The following is a 26,891-nucleotide window of genomic DNA, read 5'->3' on the forward strand; positions in this document are numbered from 1 at the left end:
TTTGTTTATCCATTCATCTGTGGATAAATATATTTTCCCCAGTTTTTAGCCATTGTGAATAAAGCTGCTATGAACATCATTATATGAGTCTTTGGACATATGCTTTAATTTTTCATGGGTAAATACCAAAGAACGGAATGGCTAGATCATATAGTAGAATTTAATTTTGATTAATTCTAACTAACATTAAATGGCCAAATGTGGCTAGTGATTACCATATTGGACAGCACAGTTCCGAAGTATATTCTTTAATCCAGTGATTCTGTAACAGGGAAAGACTTCCCCTCCTTCTGTAAAATCTGAATTTATTTGCTCATCATTCACTGAGCAAAGATTTATTGAGGTTCACTTTGTGCCCTGCATTGTGGTGGTCACTAAGGATGGGATGGGGCAAGATGGACATGGGCCCTGTCCTCAAGGTTCTTGTAGTCTAATGGACTCAGTTTGGTTGGGCCATGGGTGTGTTCAACATTGAAGTCTGCTGAGAAATCGGAGGATGAATCCAAAGCAAAGTTATAAAGTGGAGTGGTTTCTGTTAAGGCATTGAGATGTCCCCAGGAGAGGTGTGGGGTTTGGTGAAGGATCGAGGCTTTCCCACTCCTACTGAGATAACCTGTAAAATGAGAAGCAGGTACAGGGATGAGGGAGGTGAGTTTGGAGGATGGGGTGTAGTTGTTGGTGAACCTGGTGTTTCAGGTGTGTGTGGGGTGCTTATTGTGAAGGAAGCGGGGGAGGAGGGCGTACTGTGCCTGTCCTGGGGATGTGGGGGAACAGTTGGGGAAGATTCAGCTCCTGAGAAACCCCTAGCAATCCGAGCTCTCATTCTGTCACTGTGACACGACATACACACATCTCTCGTTAGGTCTCTCCCTAGAGAAAAACTATTTTTAGGCCATGATTGAGTGGGTGTGGATGCATTGAACCAAGAGGCTTCCTAAGAATTTTTAGGTCCTTCTGCTCATGACTCATCAGGTTCTGCTCCTAATTCTGCAGAAGCAGCTCCAACCATAGGCTTCTGGTGGAAGGATGAGGGAAGGGGCTGTGATAGGATGTCACTCCTGAGCTGATGACATGTTCTGAGCTGGGATGATTATGAGTGATGGCTTGTGAAGCAGACCCTGCATCCTACTGGTATATTTAAGTTCGTGGTTTTGAACCTGTTAGTAGGGTGCTTGGAAAGCTGGTGAGGCCAGGGAAGCTTCTAGTGAGGCTAGGGAAGCTCAGGAACCCTAAATAGGAATAATGACAACCATAGCCACCATTTATTGAATACTAACATATGCCAGGCATTTTGCATGCATTATTTCATTTAATTCTCACAACAGTCCTATGAAGTCAGCTAATATTATGAGTCCCCATGTAACTGACTGCCCCGAAATGAGTTGTCTTCTCTCCCCTTTCCCACTGTTCCCTATTTTCTACTTAGCCCTTCAGAAATGCAAATACAACCTTTCACCTCCCCCTCACCAGACACTCCCTGCAGACAAGTTCTTCTGTGTGCTCCAAGACAGATCTCTCTTGAGAGTTGGCAGATTTGCAGACCAAGTCATGCCCACCACGGAACTTTCACCTCCAGAGGGTTGCCTTGGGACATTCATCCACTAGGAGGGCACAGCAAAAGCACACCCTTTTCCCTCTTGGCCACTTTTACAACTTCTGCCCAGGAAGGTGCCAACTCAACTGGATGGTAAATAAGGCACCAAACTAGCAGTGGGACCCCCTGCCCTTATTCATTCCCCTCTTACTTTATCAAAGTGTCTCCTTTCTGCTCCAGAGGGGAAGTAGCACATTTGAAGGCAGGACACTTTGTGCCCCTCCCCAAGCTAGTGTGAAAGGAAAATAAATCTTGGGGCCCTCAAATCATGAAGCTAAAGGAAAAAGTCAAGCTGGGAACTGCTTAGGGACCTTTGTTCACTGAAATAAGTGCATATCTGATTGCTTCCTTTGGAGAGGCTAATCAGAAACTCAAAAGAATGCTGTTTGTCTCTTATCTACCTATGACCTGTAAGCCCCCTCCCCACTTTGAGTCTTCCCACCTTTCCAGACCGAACCAGTGTTCATCTTGCATATGCTGACTGACGTCGCATGTCTCCCTAGCACGTATAAAAGGGAAAACTTTGCTCTGACCACCTTGGGCACATGTCGTCAGGACTTCCTGAGGCTGTGTCACCGGTGCACATCCTCAACTCTGGCGAAATAAACTTTCTAAATTAACTCAGACCTGTCTCAGATTTTCAGAGTTCACACCAGCTTTGCAATAAATTCACTTTTTAAATATCTGGCCTTGCTCTTGTTGGACTGTACATGCGACGAGCAACCAACCTGCATTTCAGTTACACCCACTTTACCAATGAAAAAACTGAGCCCGAAGAGGTCAAATAATTTATCTAAGGTCACACTGACTCAATCTAAATTCAAACTCAGGGTCAGTTCTTCCCCATTGGGAGGCTATATATATGAAATGACCTGGCATAAACCCCCTGATAACAGTTAGTTTCTTTCCATTGTCGACGAAAAGTCAAACTCTGTAAAATATTTGAAGAGATTTATTCTGAGCCAAATATGAGTGACCATGGCCCATGACACAGCCTTCAGGAAATTCTGAGAACAGGTGCCCAAGGTGCTTGGGGGACAGCTTGGTTTTATACATTTTAGGGAGACATGAGACTTCAATCTAAAACATTTAAGAAATACATTGGTTCAGGCTGGGCACGGTGACTCATGCCTGTAATCCCAGCACTTTGGGAGGCTGAGGTGGGTGGATCATCTGAGGTCAGGAGTTCAAGACCAGCCTGGCCAACATGGCGAAACCCCATCTCTACTAAAAATACAAAAATTAGCTGGGGGTGGTGGCAGGCACCTGTAATCCCAGCTACTTGGGAAGCTGAGGCAGGAGAATCGCTTGAACCCGGGCGGCAGAGGTTGCAGTGAGCCGAGATCATGCCACTGCACTCCAGCCTGGGTGAGAGACAGAATGAGACTCCATCTCAAAAAAAAAAAAAAAAAAGAAAAGAAATACATTGGTTCAGTCCAGAAAGGTGGGCCAACTCGAAGGGGTGGGTGGTGGTTCCAGTTTATAGGTAGATTTAAAATTTTTATGGTTGAATATTGGTTGAGTTTATCTAAGGACCTGGGAGCAACAGAAAGGAAATGTCTGGGTTGCAGTAAGAGGTTGTGGAGACCAAAGTTTTGTCATTCAGATGAAGCCTTCAGTTATCAGGCTTCAGAAAGAATAGGCTGTAAATGCTTTTGATCAGACTTAAGGTATGTGTTAATGTTAAATGCTGACAAGTATAATGAGGGGTGTAGGACCCCCACTTCCAGTCTTCACCTAAACCAGTCTCTCAGGTTAAATTTTATGGGTCCTGGCCAGGTGCAGTGGCTCACGCCTGTAATCCCAGCACTTTTTGAGGCCAAGGCCGGTGGATGACTTGAGGCCAGCAGTTTGAAACCAGCCTGGCCAACATGGTGAAATCCCATCTCTACTAAAAATACAAAAATTAGCTGGGTGTGGTGGTGCATGCCTGTGATCCCAGCTACTTGGGAGGCTGAGGTAGAACAGTCGCTTCAACCTGCGAGGTGGAGGTTGCAGTGAGTCAAGATTGTGTCACTGCATTCCAGCCTGGGCAACAGAGACCCTGTCTCAAAAAAAAAAGAAAAAAAAAATTATGAGTCCCTTGGCCAAGAATGAAGTCCCTTTGAGACAGCTGGGTGGGAAGGGCTCCCTGGCAGAACCTCTGACAGCCCGCACACTGGGAGAAATGCGCACTGGGGTGGAGCCGTAGGAAGTTAGCGCCCTTGGCAGGGAAGGAGCCTGGTCTTTCTCTCTTGTTCCGGGGTATGGTACCTGGGATTCAGTCTGCGAGGCAGGACACACACTAGCAGGACCCTGGCTTTGCAGAGAGTCCCTGTTTCCCTTTTTTTCCTTTTTGCCCAATAAATCCCATTTTTCTCACCCTTCAAATTATCTGCGAGCCTCATTTTTCATGGTCGTGTGACAAGGACCCTGCCTGTAGCTTAACTAGGGAAAAGTCCTATAACACATTCAGATGGTTGGCCTTAGAATTTTATTTTTGGTTTACATCATCCTTAGATTAGTCCCTGAGGAGAGAATCTACCTGAATTAGACTAAATTAACTAGATGTGTCCAGTAGGGAGGGTCTCAATTTCCTCCATCACAGAGTGAGGAGTGGGAGAAAAAGAAACAATGTATCAAGAACTATGCTAGATGTGGTTTTGTTTTGTTTTTGTTTGTTTGTTTGTTTTTGAGATGGAGTTTTGCTCTTGTTGCCCAGGCTGGAGTGCGATGGCACGATCTCAGCTCACTGCAGCCTCAGCCTCCCAGGTTCAAGCGATTCTCCTGCCTCAGCCTACTGAGTAGCTGGGATCACAGGCATCTGCCACCATGCCCAGCTAATTTTTTGTATTTTTAGTAAAGACGAGTTTTCACCATATTAGCCAGGCTGGTCTCAAACTCCGACCTCAGGTGATCCATCCGCGTCAGCCTCCCAAAGTGCTGGGATTACAGGCGTGAGCCACGACGCCCAGCTAATGCTAGATGTTGTATGTGCTTTATTTTAGTTAATCCCTAAAGCAACCTTGTGAATGAAGTTCAAGTGAAATGCCTAACCTTGTTTTTACTCTAACTTGCTACTTTGAATCTTCCCTGTTTGTCTCTTTAGTCACCTAGCCTTGCTTCTCATGTAAATAAGACTCTCTCTAGCTGGGAAAGCCGGACAAACTCCAATTGACCCCTTAATTTACAAGACACTAAGGGCTCCTTACCCAACCCTCTTCCGTAAGGAGTTGACCTGTGTAAACAGATCCTCAGCATTTCAAAGGAGCCCAATTAACTGATAAGGTACTAGCACCAACAATGTATGAAGTTCCCAGGATTTTTCTCAAGGAGATAACATAAAGCCTTGAGTTCGTGTCCGGCATAGCCCCTATATCTAATTATAAATGAAGGATTTAGAGCCCTGCACCTGGTACCGTTGCTGTTTTTGTAACCATTTGTCTTTTAAATAGTTTATCTCTTTGTAACCATTTGTTTTTTTATTCTTGCATCTTTTTACTTCTGTAGAATTATTGCATTTGAGTTCCCCTCCCCTTCCTAAACCTAGGTATAAAAGTTAATCAAGCCCCTTCCTCGGGGCCGAGAGAATTTTGAGCGTTAGCAGTCTCTTTGGCCGCTGGCTTAATAAAGGACTCTTAATTTGTCTCAAAGTGTGGAGTTTTCTCTAACTCCTGTGGTTATAACACAAGGTGTTATTCTGTTGTATAGCTGAAGAAAAAGGCTTAGAGAGGTTTCCACCCTTCCCAAGATCACACATCTATTAAGTTCATACAGCTGAAACTGAACCCACTGTAGCCTGGATCCAAATCCTCTCCTTAATATCCTACCATGCTGGCTCACTAACAAAGTGGACAAGAGAAGAGACAGTAAGAGCATAGCCCCCTCAGGGTCTTTATTTGCAAAAAAAGTCAGAAAGCCTCTGGTAGTTCTAGGAGAGATGGAGACAGAGTGAAAGTAATTGTACATACAGTTGGGCCATTATTGATAGAGCAGGCTCCTTCCCACCGGGCCCTCCTCACTCACATCCGCCCTACCCACACAGCTTCCCCTGCAGGCAGGTTCTCTCTATGGCCTGGGGCAGCCACCCAGCCTCCTTAGGAGGCTTATGAGAGTGTCATGCAATTCTGCACTGAATAATTGACAGTGTTGGTCCCAGCTGGAGAATCTCACCATAAAGGCTAAGAGTGGGAATGCTGACCCAGACCAATTTGTATTGGAATCCCAGCTCTGCTACTAATTAGCTAACCTTGGGAAGTTACCTAACCTTTCTCTGCCTCAGTTTCCTCATTTGTACATCGGGGTAATAATAATTCATAGATTTGTTGCTAACAATTCGCTAACACTGAAAAAGCTTTTAGAACAGTGCTTGGCAAGTACAGTGTGGAACACTCAATCAACATTTATTATCATTATACAGACAGCTAGACTGAGGCCTAGCAAAACAGAGTAACTTGTCCAGAGAGACACATTTAGCAAAGCTGGGACCAGAACCAGTTCTTCTGTCTGTTATTTCATTTTATTTTATTTTTAGATACAGGGTCTTACTATATTGTTCAGGCTAGTCTTGAACCGCTGGGCTCATGTGATCCTCCTGCCTTGGCCTCCCAAAGTGCTGGGATTACAGGGGTGAACCACTGTGCCTGGCTGTCTCTTAATCCAATGTATGTGTATATACTTAGTTAAATATTTTAACAACGAAGATAAAGATTATTGATTTTAAATCCATTAATACTTTGAAAGTAGTGTCAGCCACTTTCATGTTGGCTCATACCTGTAATTCCAGCACTTTGGGAAGCTAACGCAGGAGGATCACTTGAGCCCAGAAGTTCAAGACCAGCCTGGGCAACATAGGGAGACCTCATCTCTACCAAAAAAAAAAAAAAAAAAAAATCAAAAAATTAGTGGGGGCATGGTGGCACATGCCTACAGTCCCAGCTACTTGGGGGGCTGAGGTAGGAGGATTGCTTGAGCCTGGGAGGTCGAGGCTGCAGTGAACCATGATCCCACCATTTCACTCCAGCCTGGGTGACGGTGAGACCTTGTCTCTTTAAAAAAAAAAAAAGTAGTAAGTGAGCTCTCCCACAGTTTCAAGCTGAAAATAGTCGCCTTATTAATTCATTTAAAAAATAGTCTGTTATTAAAAAAACAAGCTGTCATTAGCAAGGCTAGAATTGTTGTGAACCAGCTCAGTGCTACCACTGGGCTGACAGGGAGATTATCATATTCTGTAAGTGATAATAACTGCTGGCCATTAACACATTTAGTTGTAATTATATTATTGTCTGGAGTGTTTCAGAAATGTATCTAATTTTTGTTGTAAACTTAAAGAGATAAAACAGGCCGGGCGCGGTAGCTCACGCCTGTAATCCCAGCACTTTGGGAGGCTGAGGTGGGTGGATCACGAGGTCAGGAGATCGAGAGCATCCTGGCTAACATGGTGAAACCCCGTCTCTACTAAAAATACAAAAATAAATTAGCCGGGCGCGGTGGCGGGCGCCTGTAGTCCCAGCTACTCAGGAGGCTGAGGCAGGAGAATGGCGTGAACCTAGGAGGCGGAGCTTGCAGTGAGCCGAGATCCCACCACTGCACTCCAGCCTGGGCGACAGTGCGAGACTCCGTCTCAAAAAACAAACAAACAAAGTGCGCAGCAGTGTCTGGAACGCAGTCAGGGATCAATAAGTGTTAGCAATTATTTCCCTGGTTAACCAAAAGCTGCCTATAGTTTGGTATGGCTGACACATGGGAGGTAGGCTAGTGGTGGTGGGAAAGGCTGGAACTGCAGGGTGACTAGGTAAGCAGTGACCAGATCAGGACTTTGCATGTCATTACCAAGAGGATGGACTTTAATCCTCCGGGTCACAATTTCTGAAGCCATTCCTAATGGGAGACAAGTGTGATCTTCTATCTACAGGAGTGAGGCTATGGCCCAAGAAGCCCTCCAAAAACATAACATTGTTTTATTTCCTGTTTAACTTAAAAAAAAAAAACCCACTGCTATTGTGTGTTCTATTTCATAGCATGTTCAGTGGCAGGCAGATGGTCTTCATAGGTCAATCCTTGGTTGAATAATTGTAAAATGGATGACATTTGGAATAGTCTCAATCTACTTCAGAAAAAACCATTTCCACCGGGTGCGGTGGCTTATGCTTGTAATCCTAAGCACTTTGGGAGGCCAAGACGAGTGGATTGCTTGAGCCCAGAAGTTCAAGACCAGCTTGGCCAACGTGGTGAAACCCTATTTCTACTAAAAATACAAACATTAGTTGGGCATGATGGTGCATGCCTATAATCCCAGCTACTCAGGAGGCTGAGGCACAAGAATCTCTTGAACCTGGGAGGATGAGGCTGTAGTGAGCCAAGATCACACCACTGCAGCCTAGGTGACAGAGTGACACCTTGCCTAAAGAAAACTAAGAAAAAAAAAAAAGAAAAGAAAAAGAAAAAACATTTCCAACCACTTGAACCACCTTTTTTTTTTTTTTTTTTTTTTGAGACAGAGTCTCACTGTCACCCTGTCACCCAGGGCTGGAATGTAGTGGTGTGATCTCGGCTCACTACAACCTCCACCCGCCTGGGTTCAAGCGATTCTCCTGCCTCAGCCTCCTGAGTAGCTGGGATTACAGGTGCATGCCACCATGCCCAGATTATTTTTTTGTATTTTTAATACAGACGGGGTTTTGCCATGCCATGTTGGCCAGGCTGGTCTCAAACTCCTGACCTCAGGTGATCCGCCTGCCTCGGCCTCTCAAAGTGCTGAGATTACAGGTGTGAGCCACCGCACTCAGCCTGAACCAACTTTCTGAGATGTCAAAATTTCAATATCATGGTATCTTAAAGATGAGAAACATTTCTTTTTCTTTTTTTGAGACAGGATCTCACTCTGTCACCAAGGCTGGAGTGCAGCAGCAGAATTTCAGCTCACTGCAACCTCGACTTGCTGGGTTCAAGGGATCTCCCAAGTAGCTGGGACTACAGCTGCACACCATCATGCCTGGCTAATTTTTTGTAGGGATGGGGTTTTACCATGCTGCCCAGGCTGGTCTTGAACTTCTGAGTTCAAGTGATCCTCCCTCCTGAGCCTCCTAAAGTGCTGGGATTACAGGTATGAGCCACCACACCTAGATCAGAAACACTTCTAAAACCAAATACACGTCAATGACTAATACACTAAATTATATAACACTTTGTTTCAAGGTTTAAAAAATATCCTGGACTTTGGAAAATATTCTTATATAAAGAAGCAAAAAGAGGATGGAATAGACTTGTGCTAACACTGAAACTCCAGTCAAGTTGTAAACTGAAAAAGAACGTGTTGAAACAAGGAATTGCCCCATAGCCTTCACAGGTGAGTATGATAGATTAATGAATGGAAGTCCAGGAAACATTTCTTACCTTCACTTCAGTCCTTCATGCCCTGACTGAAGTCAAACATTCACTGTGATCACTGTTCAAAGGTAAATACTGCAGTAACCATTTAAGCTGTTAGCACGTTTCCTCTCGAAAGGATGTGGGGTCAAATCTTCAAATGCTAGGAGAGTCAAGGGAGCAGAGATGGTCTGTCTTGCTTCAGGGCTAGCCTTGCTTTCATGAGGTCTCTGAAATTTTCCTACTGTAAAAAATCCTACTCTCTTACCAAGAAATAGCCCAGTATATTTTGGGCTATTTTTCCCATAGCATCAGCTTTTTGTTGAAGTGACAAAAGTGTTAAAACAAACAAACAAACACCAACCACAAACCAATGTGCAGAAACTGGCAAGTGAAACACAGACAACAGGAATTTGAAAATCAAACCAGAAAAAAAAAATTTAAGTCCAGGAGACATGGAAGCAATTTGATAACTCACACAGTATCCTCTTCATGTTTATAGGGTAAGACCCATGGGCCAAACTTTAATTTGTAGTGCTCTGTAAAAGTTACATGAGAGCCTGTTAAACCAGAATGCTGCTTGAAAATGTTATTTTTGGTGATAACATTGGATTTTAAAACCTCCTATCTTAAACACATGACTCATGTAGAGATTATATTTTGTTATAAGGCTTCATACTTTCTATTTGTGCCTAGTCTATTTCATAGCTTATAGCAATTATTATGGGACCACAGTTGAAGTCGAAATATATCCAAAAAATATTATTTATGAATATACTAAAGTTTAGCATAAACAAGAGCTTGTAAGACTGTTACCCCAAATTAGTATTTAACATCTGACATGGATCAAAAAAAATGACACATCAAAATAGAATAGCTAGGTAGACAATCAAATAATAAGTAACATCTCAATCTTTACTAGTATATATAATACATATATATAATATATATATAATACATATATATATGTATTTTTTTTAAACAGGATCTCACTCTGTTGCAGTGTCACTGGAGTGCAGTGGTGCAGTCTTGGCTTCCTGCAACATCTGCCTTCCAGAATCAAGCAATTATCCAGCTTCAGCCTCCCGAGTAGCTGGGACCACAGACGTGCCACCATGCCTGGCTTATTTTTTTATTTTTTGTAGAGATGGGGTTTCACCATTGTTGCCCAGGCTGGGCTCAACTCCTGAGCTCAAAGTGATCCATCTGCCTCAGCCTCCCAAAGTGCTGGAATTACAGGCTCAGTCTATACTAGTATATTTACAACTATATTTTATTACAATATTTATTAAATATTGTTGTCTTTTGCTAGGAAACTTAAAAACCTTAAAGAACATCATTTGTGAGCTCCCAATTGGCACAAATTACATAAGGTACTCTACACATATTTTTATTTTCTTAACTTTTTGTTATAACAAGTGAAAAATCTAAAAATCAACTGAATAAGCTTTTATGTTGAAAAGTATACTTAAATGATTCTGGTGATCATGGTGTTCTAGTAAGAAAAATGCTTTGCTAGTGACGTGACAGCGTACGGCACATGAATAATATTTGAAATCTTGCTACTCTTTTCTTATATTCTGCCCCAAACCCAAAGGAAGTTTAAAATGAGAAAAAAGGTAAAGGTATGAAAGAACCTTTGGTGACTCAGGTGGCTTCAGACTTACCAGTCACAAAAACTTGCAAGCAGGTTCTAGGAGACTTCACTGCATCCATATATGCTGTTATAGTGTTTTTTTTTTTTTTTTTTTTTGAGACGGAGTCTCACTCTGTTGCCCAGGCTAGAGTGCAGTGGTGTGATCTCGGCTCGGCTCGCTGCAACCTCCACCTCCTGGGTTCAAGTAATTCTTCCACTTCAGCCTTACGAGTAGCTGGGACTATAGGCACCTGCCACCATGCCAAGCTAATTTTTGTATTTTTAGTAGAGACGGGGTTTCACCATGTTGGCCAGGCTGGTCTCAAACTCCTGACCTCAAGTGCCCACTCCATCCTCCCAAAGTGCTGGGATTACAGGCATGAGCCACCGCACCCGGCTTGTTATAGTCTTAAAACACTCTACACCAGGGGTTAGTAAACGTTTCCTATAAAGGGCCAGATAGTAAATATTTTATGTCACTACGCAACTCTCCACGGTAGCATGGAAGCAGCCATAGACAATACGTAACTGAATGAGTGTGGTGTGTTCCAGTAACGCTTTATAGACACAGAAATTCACTTAAAGTCCATATAATTTTCACATGCCATGAAATATTTACTGTTTTTTGGGGGGGGGGATGGGGACAGGGTCTCATTGTCACTCAGGCTAGAGAGCAGTGGCACCATCACGGCTCAGTGTAGCCTAGACCTCCTGAGCTCAAGCGATCCTCCTATCTCTCAGCCTCCTGAGTAGCTGGGATCACAGGCATGTGCCACTATGCCCAGTTAATTTTTGTATTTTTTGTAGAGATGAGGTTTCACCATGTTGCCAAGGCTGGTCTTGAACTCCTGGGTTCAAGCAATCCACCTGCCTTGGCCTCCCGAAACGTTAGGATTACAGGCGTAAGCCACTGCACCCAGTGATTTAATAGATGTAAAAATCATTCTTAGTTCTTGGGGCAAATAAAACAGGTTTGCAGGCCAGATTTGGCCTGGGAGGTATAGTGTGGACTGGTCCACACGATTGGAGAGTCAGCAGGCTCTTACTCTCAGACTTCCTGGTGGTCCTCACCAGTCTATTTTACAGTGGCTTCTTTCTTTCCTTTCTGCCACTGTTGATGGGACTGTAGCGTCACTGCATGTGACTGATACCAAAAGAGAAAGGTTCTTTTAATTAATCTTTCCATATTATCCAGAAGATTTTTTTCAGTTTTATTTCTTAAACATATAAGAGGGCATTATAAAATGACATTATAATTATAAAAGATTTTCTTTTAAGAACAATGTTTTTAGGCCCACTAATATTACTTAATAAAAAGAGCAGATATTTAAGAGACTGTACATTTTTATTTAATAAACCACATGGCAAAACAATACTTTAATAAGTGTATAGGAAATTACAATGTGAAAGTTGCAAATACAGCACATATATATATATATATATATATACTTTGATCTTAATTAACATGGACAAACCCCAGCTTCAAAATCTTTCTAAAATCAATCATATGCAAAATACCTGGTTTCTGAAAGGGCATATGATAAAGTATATACAATTTCTTAAACTGTGATATGGCTTATTTAATAACATGTATTTATTGAGAGAAGCATAAACTTTCCAAATATACAGTATCTTCCAGGTAGAAAGATGACATACTGGCACATTTCAATTTTGTGTTGCAGTTATCTGAGAATATACTAAATTGCACTATTTAAGTGGACACTGTCATAGATTTAACTGGGAAAGTCTCCATAAATGTTTTCCAATCTTATCAAAAATCAAATTGGTCCTCAATGATTGGAACAGCAGGTTAAACCCTTTACAAGTCAGAATTCAATGACTGGCAGGCCTGAGTGCACACATGTAATTCAATACTGAGGAACTCCCACAACACTGTCTTCTAATTTGCATGCTCCCACGAACATCACAAATAATATACCTGATTGGCAATCAGTAAAACAAATCTCAAGCCCTGGTTGTCAAGATTCACACGACACATCTGGAGTTAGGGTTTGCAAATTGTATTTTGGCTACAAAGATATTAAACTTTATCAATTATTCGAAGATCAGACTTGTCTCCCCTCAACATAGCATATAGTGATGGGTGTTCATTTATGACTAATAACCAACTGGCTCATGAGCTTGGCTTGGTTCAAAGACAAAATGAACCAAATGAACTAATCTTCTATCTAGGAAACACTCTGTAACTTTAAATTTGCTATATACAAATCAGAGCCAACAGCAAAATTGCCTAAAACCTTATTTCAAATGGGCTCATATTCTGTAAGAACACCATATTAAGTTGAGCCAATTAACATATATGCATAAAAGGAAAATAGATTTAGCTAACTGCTTGCTTCAAAATCAAATGATTAATTCTACAAAAGCTGTGAGAGTGGCTGAGAAACACGACCCAAAGTCTTCTTAGCAATGATATTCACTGGTGGTTGTGCAGTGTAGTCTCTTTGTCTACCACACTTACTCTACGAAGTCCAGTGTGCAGAGAAATCTGGATCAGGAACAACCAGCAATTTTAAAAAGGTTCTTTCATACCTGGACATACATTTCTAAGCAGTGCCTTGTCTCTGAAAGATGATTTTCCTCACATTAAAATGAGAGAGAAGCTCACGTGTCTGATCTTGACTATGTCTATTCTGGAAAGTCTACGAAAGACAAACACTGTCAGGTGGGACACCTGGGTTCAAAAGGAACACTAAGTCTCGTAAGAGCAAGAAACTTAGTTTTAGAGAATGGAAATAAAGCACCCAAAGTTGAAAAGAAAACAGTAAAATAAGAAACCCGGTGATGTGGCAAAAAAACACTGATGGGAACTCTAAGTTGTAAAAATCTGCACTCACATTACATAAGGCATAGCTAATGGAAATGTATGTAGGAATTACAATAGCTTCCAGTTCTGCATATCAAAACCTTCTGAGACATGCTTTCTTCAATTACACTCCCATTATGTTTCTAAGGCAGCATAATTGTTAGTGGAATAATAGGTCTTTTCCTGAAACAGACCAAAAGGTTGCATCTGGCCATAGTTGTGAAACACAGGTTTATGTACACAAGTAACTCTGATTATTTGCAAATACTAATTAAAATATATCACACCAAAGAACTGCCAAGTTTTTATATTGTGGTCTGTGGTCCTGTCATAATCTGTTTTCCCAGTGCAAAATTAATAATGCTATGTGTTCATCCAACTCAGCCACTGCTTTTCACAGGGCATAGAGCTCTTTGAGAGCTCAGCTGAGAAGTGTAATGCATGGTTGTAGCTCAACAAGTGAAGGATAGACCAAACGCTTTTTGTCAGAAGTCATTCAGTCCTTGGTCCTATCTGCTAAGTTAATGTCCTTTTCTGTGGGTTAAGTTACAAAAAGTGAAATCAAATTCTCAAATCTCATAGACTCCGTAAGGTAAAGATACAAACTATGTACTTTTTCCTACAAAAACAAAGCACAGGAAACTTTATGTGTACCTCACTTTAAGCAGAACACGATAGTTAAGAACAAGATAGTTAAGAAGTTTTCATGGCTGGGTGCGGTGGCTCACACCCTGTAATCTCAGCACTTTGGGAGCCCGAGGTGGAAGGATTTCTTGAGCCCAGGAGCTCAAGACCAGCCTGGGCAACATAGGGAGACCCCATCTCATTAAAAAAAAAAAAAAAAAAAAAAAAAGATTTACAAAGGTTTGCAGTGTTTCTGTATTTTACAAAAGGATTCTTTTTGGCTGGCCACAGTGGTTCATGCCCATAAGCCCAGCACTTTGGGAGGCCGAGGTGGGCAGATCACTTGAGCTCAGGAGTTCAAGACCAGCCTGGGCAACATGGTGAAACACTGTGTCTACCAAAAATACAAAAAATTAGCTGGGTGTGGTGGTGCATGCCTGTGGTACCAGCTACTTGGGAGGCTGAGATGGGAGGACCACTTGAGCCTGGGAGGCAGAGGCTGCAGTGAGCCGAACTGTGCCACTGCACTCCAGCCTGGGTGACAGTGAGACACCATCTTAAAAAAAAAAAAAGAATTCTTTTCAATACTCAAATGAATTTTAGCCTGTTTTATCAAATACATTTTTTAAGGAACAGGTCGATATAAAAGCGAGATATGCCTTTATAAGATAAAGAAAAGTTTACAAGAAACAAGCTCAATAGATATAAAAAATGATTAGAGTATGATGAATATTTTTTTCCTTTCTACTTGCTAGATACTCAAAGTCCATAAATATGTCCAGATGTCCACTGAAATATCTCTCATTTATTCTTACTTGGTTTCTATATGTAAGAATATTTTGATTTAAATAGTTTATATGCTCCTGAAATTTCTGAGAAATTCAAGTCATTATTTTAAATGACTTCACAATAGGAATCCCATCATGTATATTTTCTTTTCCTTTTTGTTTTTGAGATAGGGTCTCATTTTGTTACTCAGGCTGCAGTGCAATGGTGTGGACATGGCTCACTGCAGCCTCAACCTCCTGGGCTAAAGCACTTCTGCCACAGCCTTACAAGTAGCTGATACTACAGGTGTGCACGACGCCTGGCTGATTTTTATATTTTTGTAGAGACAGGGTCTCTACAAAAGACCAGGCTGGTCATGAACTCTTGGCCTCGAGGGATACTTCCACCTTTGCCTCCCCAAATGCTGAGATTACAGGCATGAGCCACTGTGTCTGGCCACATAAATTTTCAGTTCAATTCAACAAACATCTACTGGGTTTCATTAGAGGGACCATCAATCCTTTTATTGACACCATTAACTCCCAACAATCTTATAGGTAAATCTGGGTTTTCTTATCTTAGGTTTACTTATAGTAAGGTACTTGGTAAGAAGATAAAATGTTTCCTATTCTTCATTTATATTGTAAGTCATCTGCATGCTTATCTAGAATTTCAACTTACAATTTGCCTGGTACATTGTTACCCTACTCTGATTCTTAGAGGAGCCCAATAACCATATCCATTCTTCGTGTAAGAAACTGTCACTGTTGAAAAGGGACTCCAAATGTGCATAAAAGATAATCTCAAAACCAATGGTTGCAAAATGAAACATGAACAGTCAAGCTGCCTCTTTAACACAGGCATTTACAATTAGGTTGCCTTCAGTTTGGAAACCTATGTTTAGTTTCCCTGCAACACAGATTTAATGTCCATCCCTATCTAGTGCTTTAAAACACACACATACAGGCCAGGCATGGTGGCTCATGCTGTAATCCCAGCACGCTGGAAGACCGACGCAGGCGGATCACCTGAGGTCAGGAGTTCAAGACCAGACAGGCCAATGTGGCAAAATCCTGTCTCTACTAAAAATACAAAAAAATGAGCTGGGTGTGGTGTACCTGTAGTCCCAGCCAGTTGGGAGGCTGAGGCAGAAGAATCACTTGAACCCAGGAGGCAGAGGTTACAGTGAGCAGAGGTCACGCCACTGCACTCCAGCCTGGGTGACAGAGTGGGACTCTCTCAAGAACAAAAACAAAAACAAAACCACACACATACATAAGGTCAAAAATCCTTTACATTTCTGTTTTCTCAAAGTAATATCTTCCCCCAACCCCTTGGACATTTCTGCTATGGTATTATTGGAAAACCTCAAAATTGTATTTTAGGGTTTCTGGAGTCCATGGAGAATCCCTAACCCATATCATAAAACATAAAATATATAATAAAACATAACCCATATCATAAAACATAAAATTCTCTCTGGATTAATGTTGTTGAACTATATGTGAAAGGTGGGAATTATAAACTGAACCTTCTAGAGTTTACCCTGAAAGGCTAAACACACAGATGACCTGGAGTGGAGGCAGGAACCAACGTACCACATTTTTTGTACAAATTGTTGGCAGTTCTTAAAGGGACAGAAGATTACTGTTTACATTTTGCAGTCTCTTGCTTTTTTAAGACAATTTCATGAATGATAAAAGTGATGTCGGGAAGACATAAACCTGAAACTCCAACCCCCATCCTCGCTCTTTTATTTTGTTTTAAATCATCATATAGTAATTTGAGTTTAAGACTAACTTCAGCCATTCAGAATAATATTGAAAGTATTTCCTAAATCATTTAATAACAGTGACCACAATAAATAAAGATTTGGTTCTAAGATTACAAATAATGAAAAATGTTAACTTTGAGATTCAAAACCCTGTAGCATCTGGAAAAGGTTGTTTATAAAGTATAATCATAACAATAACATTAAGACTTATTTGTGAAATAAAACATTTCTGAAACACTTAGGAATACATGCTTATTCCACTTTTGGGATAACTACTAGTACTTCCTGAAATCTGTTGGGTAGTAATTTCTGTAAAAAGAAAGCAGCAATTCCAGAAGCTGGGTGTCGAGATTATTATACATAATAAAAAAAATTCAGTTTTCCAGCACTGGCTTAATATAAAGTGGCCTTAAAAAGTATTTTTAAATGCAAATATTGAATTCTTGATGCTTCCTTTAAGACACGTACTCTGTCAAATTAATGAAGTATGATGTTGGATTGTCTTCTATGAGGTATCTGTAGAGTCACGTCTCATTCTGTAAACAGTGTTTGGGAAACATCTTCATCTGAAAATTATGGCAAAGTCTCCTTTTACCATTAAACAGAGACTAGCACTGTCAGGCTGGGGCAACTGTTTGAGAGACTGATGCTTGATACGGACACAGCTGTCAGGGATTCCATTTTCTCATTTAGGTTTGCATTTATTGCTCTGAAGTCTGTGACTGCAGGATAAATAAGGCAGGAGTCCCCAAAATATATAAAATTAGGGACTAGAACTCTGACAATTTGCACAAGTTCTGTCCACTTCTTGCCTGTAACTCTGAAGCTGAATAGTACATCTATACATGCCAAATGTGCTCAATAATAAATGGTTTGCTTTGGACTGTACTTCCTCCCATTTAGATGAACTTCCAGGAACTGCAATGTCAAGAAAATATCATTACTATCCATTGTACAGTTACATCTTGAATAAGATACAGGGAAAAAAACAACTGAAATATACTGGGAATATATTTTTATTAGTCTGATTTCTACCCTCTCTAAGCTATTCTGTTAGATAAGTAGGCCAATTTACACATCCTTAATGGCTTCTCATTATTCTAACCTCTCCAGTCTACTCTCAGGTAGAGAAAGAATACCAGACATCAGTTACAAACCTGTCATTAAAATATCTTATGCACATTAAACCTCATGCATGTATTATTTTGATTTAAAAAGCATCAATAGCATCAATCTGTGAAATGACTTGAAGAAATAAAAATGTAAGAATCTAGCTTTTCCTATGTAGAAAAGAGCATGGGAAATATTCTTTCTTTTTTTTTTTTTTTTAAGATGGAGTTTCGCTCTTGTTGCCCAGGCTGGAGTACAATGGCGCCATCTTGGCTTACTGTAGCCTCTGTGTCCTGAGTGCAAGCAATTCTCCTGCCTCAGCCTCCCGAGTAGCTGGGATTACAGGCACGTGTCACCACGACCGGCTAATTTTTGTATTTTTTAGTAGAGATGGGGTTTCATCATGTTGGCCAGGCTGTTCTTGAACTCCTGACCTCAGGTGATCCACCCACCTTGGCCTCCCAAAGTGTTGGGATTACAGGCGTGAGTCAACGCGCCAGGCCGGGAAATATTCTTTTTTGTTCCGAGATGGAGTCTTGCTCTGTCACCCAGACTGGACTGCAGTGGCGCAATCTCGGCTCACTGCAACCTCCGCTTCATGAGTTCAGGCAATTCTCCTGCCTCAGCCTCCCAAGTAGCTGGGATTACAGGCATGCACCACGCCTAGCTAATTTTTGTATTTTTAGTAGAGACGGGGTTTCACCATGTTGGCCAGGCTGGTCTCAAACTCCTGACCTCAGGTGATCCACCCGCCTCAGCCTTCCAAAGTGCTAGGATTACAGGCGCGAGCCACCATGCCAGTCAGGAAATATTCTTAATACCTTTAATCTGAAGGTTAAAATCAGTTTGTAATATCTCAAAGAGATAGAAAATTATTGTTCTGGTATCAATACTGACCTGCAACTTACCCTTTAAAGAGCCTTTTGTTTAAGGCTGTTAACAAAAGCCTTTGTTTTTTAAAGACAAAGGCTTTTGTCTTAAAACAAATCTTTTCAGCAGAAAAGTCTTCCTACATAATTATAAGCAGGGATGTTTAGTTTCAAAGGCAGAAGTCCACCAACCCCAGGCCCACATTTACTACCAGCAACATACTTAGCTGTATGTGAACTATGGCAGTAGATTTTCCTGAAGTGAGAGACCAGATATTTAAATCTTCGACTGAATATACATCTTCTATTTTCATCAAGGCTTCTTTGATATAGTCTACATTCAAATGGCTTGGCACACCTATTAGGAATATATAATTTCTAAGTAAAATTTATTTTGGAAATAAAGGAACTTTTACATTACCGATGACATTTATCAAAGAAAACAAATGGCTTTGCTAAATCCACTTTAAACAAATACTTTAAAATATTAATACTTCAAGATAAACCATGTACACATATATTTTTATTAAAAATGTAAGATATATACAAGAGGGTAATACATACTTTAAAAACATATTCATTCTCACTAAAAAGGAATGCCAATCAAACCAGAATACTTCATTAACAGATAAACTAAGAAAAAAAAAAAAGGAAAAAAGAAGAAAAGAACATATAATGATAATAAGCCTATTGTTAAGAACTTTTATTTTCATGCTTACACATAATATCAGTAAGGGAAGAATGCAGTAAATACAACAAAGTCACAAGTTAAGTGGGAATTAAGGAATTAATACATAATCTAGAATTGCATTTTTGTCCTAGTGCCACAGTTTATTAGCAACATGACCTTAACCAAAGTATGTTATCCCTCTGAACCTCAATTTTCTTATTTGTAAATGGGGATAATTTACCACATTATCTGCCTTACCTACTTTGCTTAGCTATTATAAGTGTCAAATGGGTAAAAGATGGGAGAGTTCATTAATTCTTACATGTTACATACATGTAAGGTACTGTTATATAGCCTAAAAGGTATTAGTAAAAAGCAAAAGATGTAATTCCTATTCAGAATGTCCCCTGACTCCCAATCTGCTTTAGGGAAGTAATAAACTCATATTGAGGATATAGTGAGATCTTACCTTCTAGTATTATAACTACTGTATCCCATATGATTCGAAATGTTGTAAAAGCCACAAGTAATGAAAATACGTATGTACAGATGGGATCAGCAATCTTGTATTCTGGCTAAAGGGTAATAGATCAAAATTTATGATTAAATAGACAAATATAAAACAGACTGCAAAGCAAAGCAAGGAATATGTCCCTTCTTGCTTGATTTTCTTTAGCAGAATTACAGAATACCTTTAAAACTTGGATATTGTAATTGAAAAGCATCTTCACTCTATCCTAGACAGTTTACGTTACTTGCCTCATGGGACCTATTTCCAGAAATGTAATCACTTGTTCTATTGTTCCTTGTGCCATCTCTAAATGTTCTAGAATATCAGAGCTGGAAAGAAGTGTGTGTGTGTGTGTGTGTGTGTGTGTGTGTTGCCCAGGTTGCTCTTGAACTCCTGGGCTCAACTGATCCTCCAGCCTCAGCTGGGATTATAGGCACAGCCACTGTACTCAGCTCTGGAAAAAGTTTTAGCAGCCACTAGTTTAAGCCCCTTGTAATAAAGAAGAGGGAACTCAAGTTTAGAGTTCAGGTATTTGCTTTCAAGGTCAAAGCATTAATGGCAGAGCCAAGACTAGAACCCACTCAGATCTCTGGATTTTCAGTCCAGTGCACATTTTACTACCTAGTAATTCAATCACGAGTTTTAAAATTGAGTTATCTGGGCAATCATGGTGGCCCATGCCTGTAATCTCAGCACTATGGGAGGCTGAGGTGGGTGGATCACTTGAGGCCAGGAATTCGAGACCAGCCTGGCCAACATGGCGAAACCTTGTCTCTACTAAAAATACAAAAATTAGCTGGGCATGGTGGTGTGTACCTGTAATCCCAGCTACTTGGGAGGCTAGGGCATGACAATCACTTGAGCCTGGGAGGCGGAGGCTGCAGTAAGCCAAGATTGTGCCACTGCACTCCAGCCTGGGCGAGAAAGTGAGACTCTGTCTCAAAAATAAATAAATAAATAAATAAATAAGAAAATTGATTTATCCAGTGAAGGCACTACAAAAGCCAAATACAGATAAGTTACCCTGTGACGTGATATCATTTTGTTTACTGCTAACAAAAGAACTATAATGATTGTCAAGTAAACTTACATCAATGTAAAATGAATAGAACTGGCATTGGTGTCCAGTATACTGATATGACAATCAGCCTTAGTTTTCATGTTGAAATTAAGTATATTTTAAAATAGAAAAATTACCAATCATATTACCTTGAATCGTATGATGTATGCAGCTATTAGCACACCAACACTCTGTACCAAATCTCCCAAAGCATGTACAAATGCAGCTCTCACTGCCAGGCTATCCTGCCCATGGTTACGTTCACACCCAGAACCTCTGGTAGGGGAATTTGAAGGCAGGGAGTGGGAATGGGAGTGACGGTGACCAGACTGGTTCAACAGAAACCCCATTCTGTTAAAAATAAAAGAAAACATTATTATTTTTCCCAATATTGACAAAAACATTTGTCACTAGTCAGACACTAATGAGGTAACATGGAACTCATTTATTTAATAAATTTGGAGCAACTATTATTTATCAGTACTGTTCTAGGTACTTGGGTCAAAACAGTGGTAAGATAGACATATCCCTACCGCCATGGAGCTTATGTTCTAGTAGAGAAGGCAGAGAAGCCAACAAATAAATACATAATGTATAGCCAGGCAATGTGAAATGCTTTGGAGAAACATAAAGCATTGTAAGGGGATGGAGGATGATGGGCAGAGTGGTAAGGGAAGGCCTCTCAGATTTTCTCTAAGCAGATACCTGAAGGAGGTCAGAGAGCAAGTGGTGGAAGAGTGTTCTAGGCGGAAGAATAGCAGAGCAAAGGCCCTAACATGAAAATGTGCTCTGTGTACTTGAAAAAAGAAAGACAGCCACTGTGGGCCAGAATAAAGTGAGCAAAAGTGCTAGGAGATGAGTTGTAGAGGTACACAGAGTCTTACTAACAAGGCTGCAGTAAAAATTTGATTACATTCAGGGACTGTTGTGGGGTGGGGGGAGGGGGGAGGGATAGCATTAGGAGATATACCTAATGCTAAATGACGAGTTAATGGGTACAGCACACCAACATGGCACATGTATACATATGTAACAAACCTGCACATTGTGCACATGTACCCTAAAACTTAAAGTATAATAATAATAAAATTTAGAAAAAAATTGATTTCATTCTAAGTACAAATAGAAGCCACTAGGGCAGGGATTGGTAAACTGTGGCTGGTAGATCATATTTGGCTCACTGATTTTTTTTTTGTACATAAAGTTTTATTGGAACACAGCCATGTTCATTTGTTTACATGCTAAGTGTGGCTGCTTTTGTTTTATAACAAGTGTTGAGTAGCTTTGAAAGAGAATATATAGATCTCAAAGCTTAAAATATTTACTATCTAGCCTTTTACAGAAAAAAAATTGCTGACTCTGGTCTAAATGATTAAATCTGTTAACTTCAACTTTATTATTTTTTGTTTGTTTGTTTTTAAGACAGGGTTTTGCTCTGTTGCTCAGGCTGGAGTGCAGTGGCCCAATCATAGCTCAATGCAGTCTTGATTGCCTGTGCTCAAGTGACCTTCCCACTTTAGCCTCCCAAGTGGCTGGGACCATAGGCACGAGCCACCGTGCCTGGCTAATTTTTATTTTTAGAAGAGATGAGGTCTCACTATGTTGGCCAGGCTGTCTTGAACTCTAGAGCGCAAGTGATCTTCCCACCTTGGCCTCCCAAATTGTTGGGACTATAGGTGTGAACCACTGTATGTGGCCTAACTTAAACTTTCAAAACTTTCTTCCCTAAAAAGTTTTAAGGGAAAAAAATTGATAGCTTAAGAAAAAAAATCTAGTTAACACAAAAGTATTCTAAAAGTTAAACAACAACAAAAAACTTTGTCCTACTTAAATTCATGATTTTGACTCAATCTCCAATATACCTGGGCAAACTAATGAGGAATTTATAACGTCCATAGTGTTTCATTTGTCAGAAAAGTTAATGAGTTATATCATTTTTAAAATATCAAAATATCACTGAATATTACTGAATGCATATGCAATAGTCTCTGAGTTCACAGTACTTGAAAATATTAATGTGAAAAAAATAGAGCTTACATTACATTAACTGCAACTCCAACAGCTGCGGTGATGAGCATTATATCTCCATTTATTTCATAGTTCATATGGATAGTTCTTTGCACAGCTTCATATAAGAGGAATCCCATAAGTATATACACCAACAGCACACTAATCATAGCTGACAAAACCTCTAGAGGGAAAAACACATATAACAAATACATTTTCAGCATGGTTACTACACTTCATACCAACTAAATATTACATAGTCTTTTTTATATTCTTTCCTCTAAGGAGATAAAAGCCCTCTATTGTTTCTGTCACGTCATTTTTCTTATTTATTTTTTTGAGACAGGGTCTCACTCTGTCACCCAGGCTGGAATGTAGTGGCCTGATCATGCATGGTTCACTGCAGCCTTGATCTCCCAGGCTCAAGTGATCCTCCCATCTCAGCCTCCAAGTAGCTGGTACTATAGGCACATGCCACCACACCTGGCTAATCATTTTTCTTATTTAAAATGTGTTTAGCACTTACAGAAAAAAAAAGTGGTTAGCAGCTTGACTGATCTGGATCCTCCACTAATTTACCCTTACCTCTCCCTACCCTCCACTCCTCTCTCTCCAGGGTCAAATTATGTATATTTACAGACCATGCATAAGGTAGAAAATGACAAAATGAGAAAAAATATTTGTCATGTATGTGATCACAGACTAATTTTTGATATAAAAAAGTACACTCAAAAGTCAGTAACAGGTAAGGTGTGGTGGCTCATGCCTGTAATCCTCCAACACTTTGGGAGGCTGAGACGGAAGGATCACTTGAGCCCATGAGTTTGAGATCAGCCTAGGCAACATAGTGAGACTCCATCTCTCTTGGTTTTTCCCTTCCCTTCATGTCAAATGGGTAATGTGCCAACGTTGTAACAAGGTTCCAGGGTGGCACGTCTCACACATGTATGTGAACACCTAATTATCAAGCTCATGAACTACAAGAGGATCAAGACTCTATCTCTAAAAAACACATTAAAAATTAGCTGGACATGGTGGTGAGCACCTATGGTCCCAGCTACTCAGGAGGCTGAGGTGGGAGGATTGTTTAAACCCAGGAGGTCGAGGCTGCAGTGAACCGTATGCTACTGGACTCCAGCCTGGTCTCCAGAGCTGTCTCAAAAAAAAAAAATCAATAAGAAAATTCATAATAAACAGAAATGGCCAAATTCTCAAAATCAGTCATAATAAATGAAATTCAAATAGGAATAAGATTTATTTCCTCCTATTAAATTGGCAAACTTTTTTTAAAAATCAAAAGTTTGATAATAGCCAGACTTAGCAAGGATCTACCGGTGGAAGTATCAAATAGTATTACCTTTTTAGAGAGCCAATTGGTAAAACTAATCAAAACTTAAAATGTGTACATTACTTGATCTAACAATTGTACTTTTAGGACTCCACTTGATAGAAACACCTGCATGTGTGCAAAGATATCTACAAGGCTTTCACTGTAGCATTGTCTGTAGCATCCAAAAAAAAAAAAAAAAAAACTCTGGAGACATCCTAAATGTCCACCAAAGAGGAACTTCATAAGTTATGATTTATACATATATAGTGGGGATACCACACAACCATTTATTTTTTAAAAAAGGAAAAGAAGAAAAAAAATCAAACAAATTGATAATCACAAGAAAGTATTACATTTGGGAAGTGGTACTAGAAGTTTAGGGGATTTATTTTTCACCGCATTATTTTTGGTAATATTTAAAGTGTTTTAAGTTTTTACCATAAATGCATATTACCTTTAGACTAAAAAAATTTTCTTAAGGCATGCAAATATTCATGCCTTCATGAAGGCTATTAGTTAAACGTTGTATATAATAGCAAATTATTGGAAACAACCAAAAAAGTGATTAGTAGGGACCTTGTAAGGTGGAATACTATGCATGTATAAAGAAGAAAAGAGCTTATTCTGGTAAGGAATAATGCCCAAAACATAGTGTTATGTGAAAAAAAGCAAAGTACACAACTGTGTATGATACATTACCATTTGTATAAAAAAAAGAAAAAAGAGAATATATAAATAATCACCTGTAAATGCAATCTCCAGAAGGATTATACAAAATACTCATAAAAAACTGGTTATCTTGGGTGAGGAGAACTGGTGGCTGGGAGACAGGGATGACCTTGCCCTATATATGCTTTTGTACCATTTGAATTTTCTACTATGTAAATATGAAGCAAAATAATTTTGTATCTTTTCAAAATAACAGAAAGAGCAATGTGAAGTACATTTAAAAACAGTAAGGCCAGACGCGGTGGCTTATGCCTGTAATCCCAGCACTTTGGGAGACCAAGGCGGGCGGATCACCTGAGGTCAGGATTTCAAGACCAGCCTGACCAACATGGCAAAAGCCCGTCTCTACTAAAAATACAAAAATTAGCTGGGCATGGTGGTGGGTGCCTGTAATCCCAACTCCTTGGGAGGCTGAGGCAGAAGAATCGCTTGAACTCAGGAGGAGGAGGTTGCAGTGAGCCAAGATCACACCACTGCACTTCAGCCTGGGTGAAAATTAACATTATTATATGAAACAAGCGTTAACCCTCAAACAATAAAAGGAAGAAAATAATTTAAGGAATATTTTTCCTTTAGAGAAACCTGACACTAATCCTGTAAGTGTTAATAGGTAAAATAATCTGGAAAACTGTTACGTGGAACAACTCATTGCTCAAAAGTTGGTTAAGTATATTGGACTCTGACACATTTTCATTTCAAATTATAACACAAAAAAATTATCTAGCAATTATAGGCTATTTCCTGAAGACACCTAATGTAGTTAAAACTCCTATAAAAACCGCTGGGCATGGTGGCTCACGCCTGTAGTCCCAGCACTTTGGGAGGCTGAGGTGGGTGGATCACAAGGTCAGGAGTTCGAGACCAGCCTGGCCAATATGGTGAAACACTATCTCTACTAAAAGTACAAAAATTAGCTGGGCGTGGTGGCGGGCCCCTGTAGCCCCAGCTACTCAGGAGGCTGAGGCAGGAGAATTGCTTGAACCTGGGAGGGTGGAGATTGCAGTGAGCTGAGATTATGCCACTGCAACCCAGCCTGGCTGACAGAGTGAGACTCTGTCTCAAAAACAAAAACAAAAAAAACACTCCTATAAAAACCTATGCATCAACAGAACAGATATAAGAATAAAACAAAAACATACCATTTCTATTCAAAAACCATGGAACACCTATTTCTAACATACAGATAATCATACTTTGAAAGAGATTAATATATTTTTAAAAGAGATATAAGCTGAAAAAGAGAAAAGACCAAATGAAATATACAAAGCTATGGAGAGACCTCTATATTAAGTACAGACTATACACTCTTTGAGGATATGGTCCAAGTCTTATTACATGTCATATTTACTGTAGTACTTAGGAGAGTAGTTCACATTGATAGCAGGTATTCAAATATTTATGGATGATTTTTTAGAATGAAATTAGTCAAGGGTTAAGCAAGGGAAGATGATAAAAGGCTATACAATTAAGAAAATGAAGCTAAATATGAATAATAGGTTATTACTTAATCCCCCAAAAAACAAAAAGTAAATAAGTTAAAAGAGAAGGTGTAAGCCAAATAAAAAAAAACACAAGGGATTTCTTGTCAAAGTTATAACTGCTGATGGTGAAGTACACATATAAAAACACTGTAAAGAGGGCGGGTGCGGTAGCTCATACCTGTAATCCCAGCACTTTGGGAGGCCCAGGTGGGCGGATCACCTGAGGTCAGGAGTTCGAGACCAGCCTGGCCAACATGGCAAAACCCCATCTCTACTAAAAGTACAAAAATTAGCTGGGCATGGTGGCAGCTGCCTGTAATCCCAGCTACTCAGGAGGCTAAGGCACAAGAATTGCTTAAACCTGGGAGGTGGAGGTTGCAGTGAGCTGAGATCACACCACTGCACCACTCCAGCCCGGGTGGCAGAGCGAGACTCTGTCTCAAAACAAAACAAAACAAAACAAAAACTGTAAAGAAGAAATAATTTTAAAAATTTGAAACTGTAGAATCTCATGTGCTTGTGGTAGCCTCCTACCACCAGGAGAACTTTAACCA

General features: G+C 40.1%; 1 protein-coding gene and 2 non-coding genes across 5 annotated transcripts in view; 1 reads left to right on the forward strand and 2 right to left on the reverse strand.

Moving 5' to 3' along the window:
* Positions 1-8,443: 8,443 nt before the first annotated feature.
* LOC129137213 (uncharacterized) lies at positions 8,444-10,259 on the forward strand. The gene is made up of 3 exons (XR_008539574.2): positions 8,444-8,678; positions 8,771-8,921; positions 9,927-10,259. It is a non-coding gene; the product is annotated as an uncharacterized LOC129137213 (transcript).
* A 1,644-nt stretch (positions 10,260-11,903) lies between these two features.
* SLC30A4 (solute carrier family 30 member 4) overlaps positions 11,904-26,891 on the reverse strand; it is a 43,025-nt gene continuing 28,037 nt past the window's right edge. Inside the window, exons 4-8 of one of the 3 annotated variants that reach the window (XM_016928153.4) lie at positions 22,828-22,981; positions 20,940-21,141; positions 19,689-19,794; positions 18,773-18,907; positions 11,904-17,488 (exon numbers count right to left, since the gene is read on the reverse strand). In XM_016928153.4, the coding sequence (XP_016783642.2) occupies positions 17,334-17,488; positions 18,773-18,907; positions 19,689-19,794; positions 20,940-21,141; positions 22,828-22,981 (752 nt within the window). In that variant the 3' untranslated portion in view covers positions 11,904-17,333. Of the gene's footprint in view, positions 17,489-18,772; positions 18,908-19,688; positions 19,795-20,939; positions 21,142-22,827; positions 22,982-26,891 lie in introns of those variants that run through there. The other 2 variants (XM_016928154.4, XM_016928155.4) reach the window with 2 other exon arrangements.
* Positions 23,683-23,786, reverse strand: LOC112205780 (small nucleolar RNA U13). Its single transcript, XR_002939865.1, has one exon. It is a non-coding gene; the product is annotated as a small nucleolar RNA U13 (small nucleolar RNA).

This window comes from Pan troglodytes, chromosome 16 (genome assembly GCF_028858775.2).
Source record: "Pan troglodytes isolate AG18354 chromosome 16, NHGRI_mPanTro3-v2.0_pri, whole genome shotgun sequence".
NCBI classification, from domain to species: Eukaryota; Metazoa; Chordata; class Mammalia; order Primates; family Hominidae; genus Pan; species Pan troglodytes.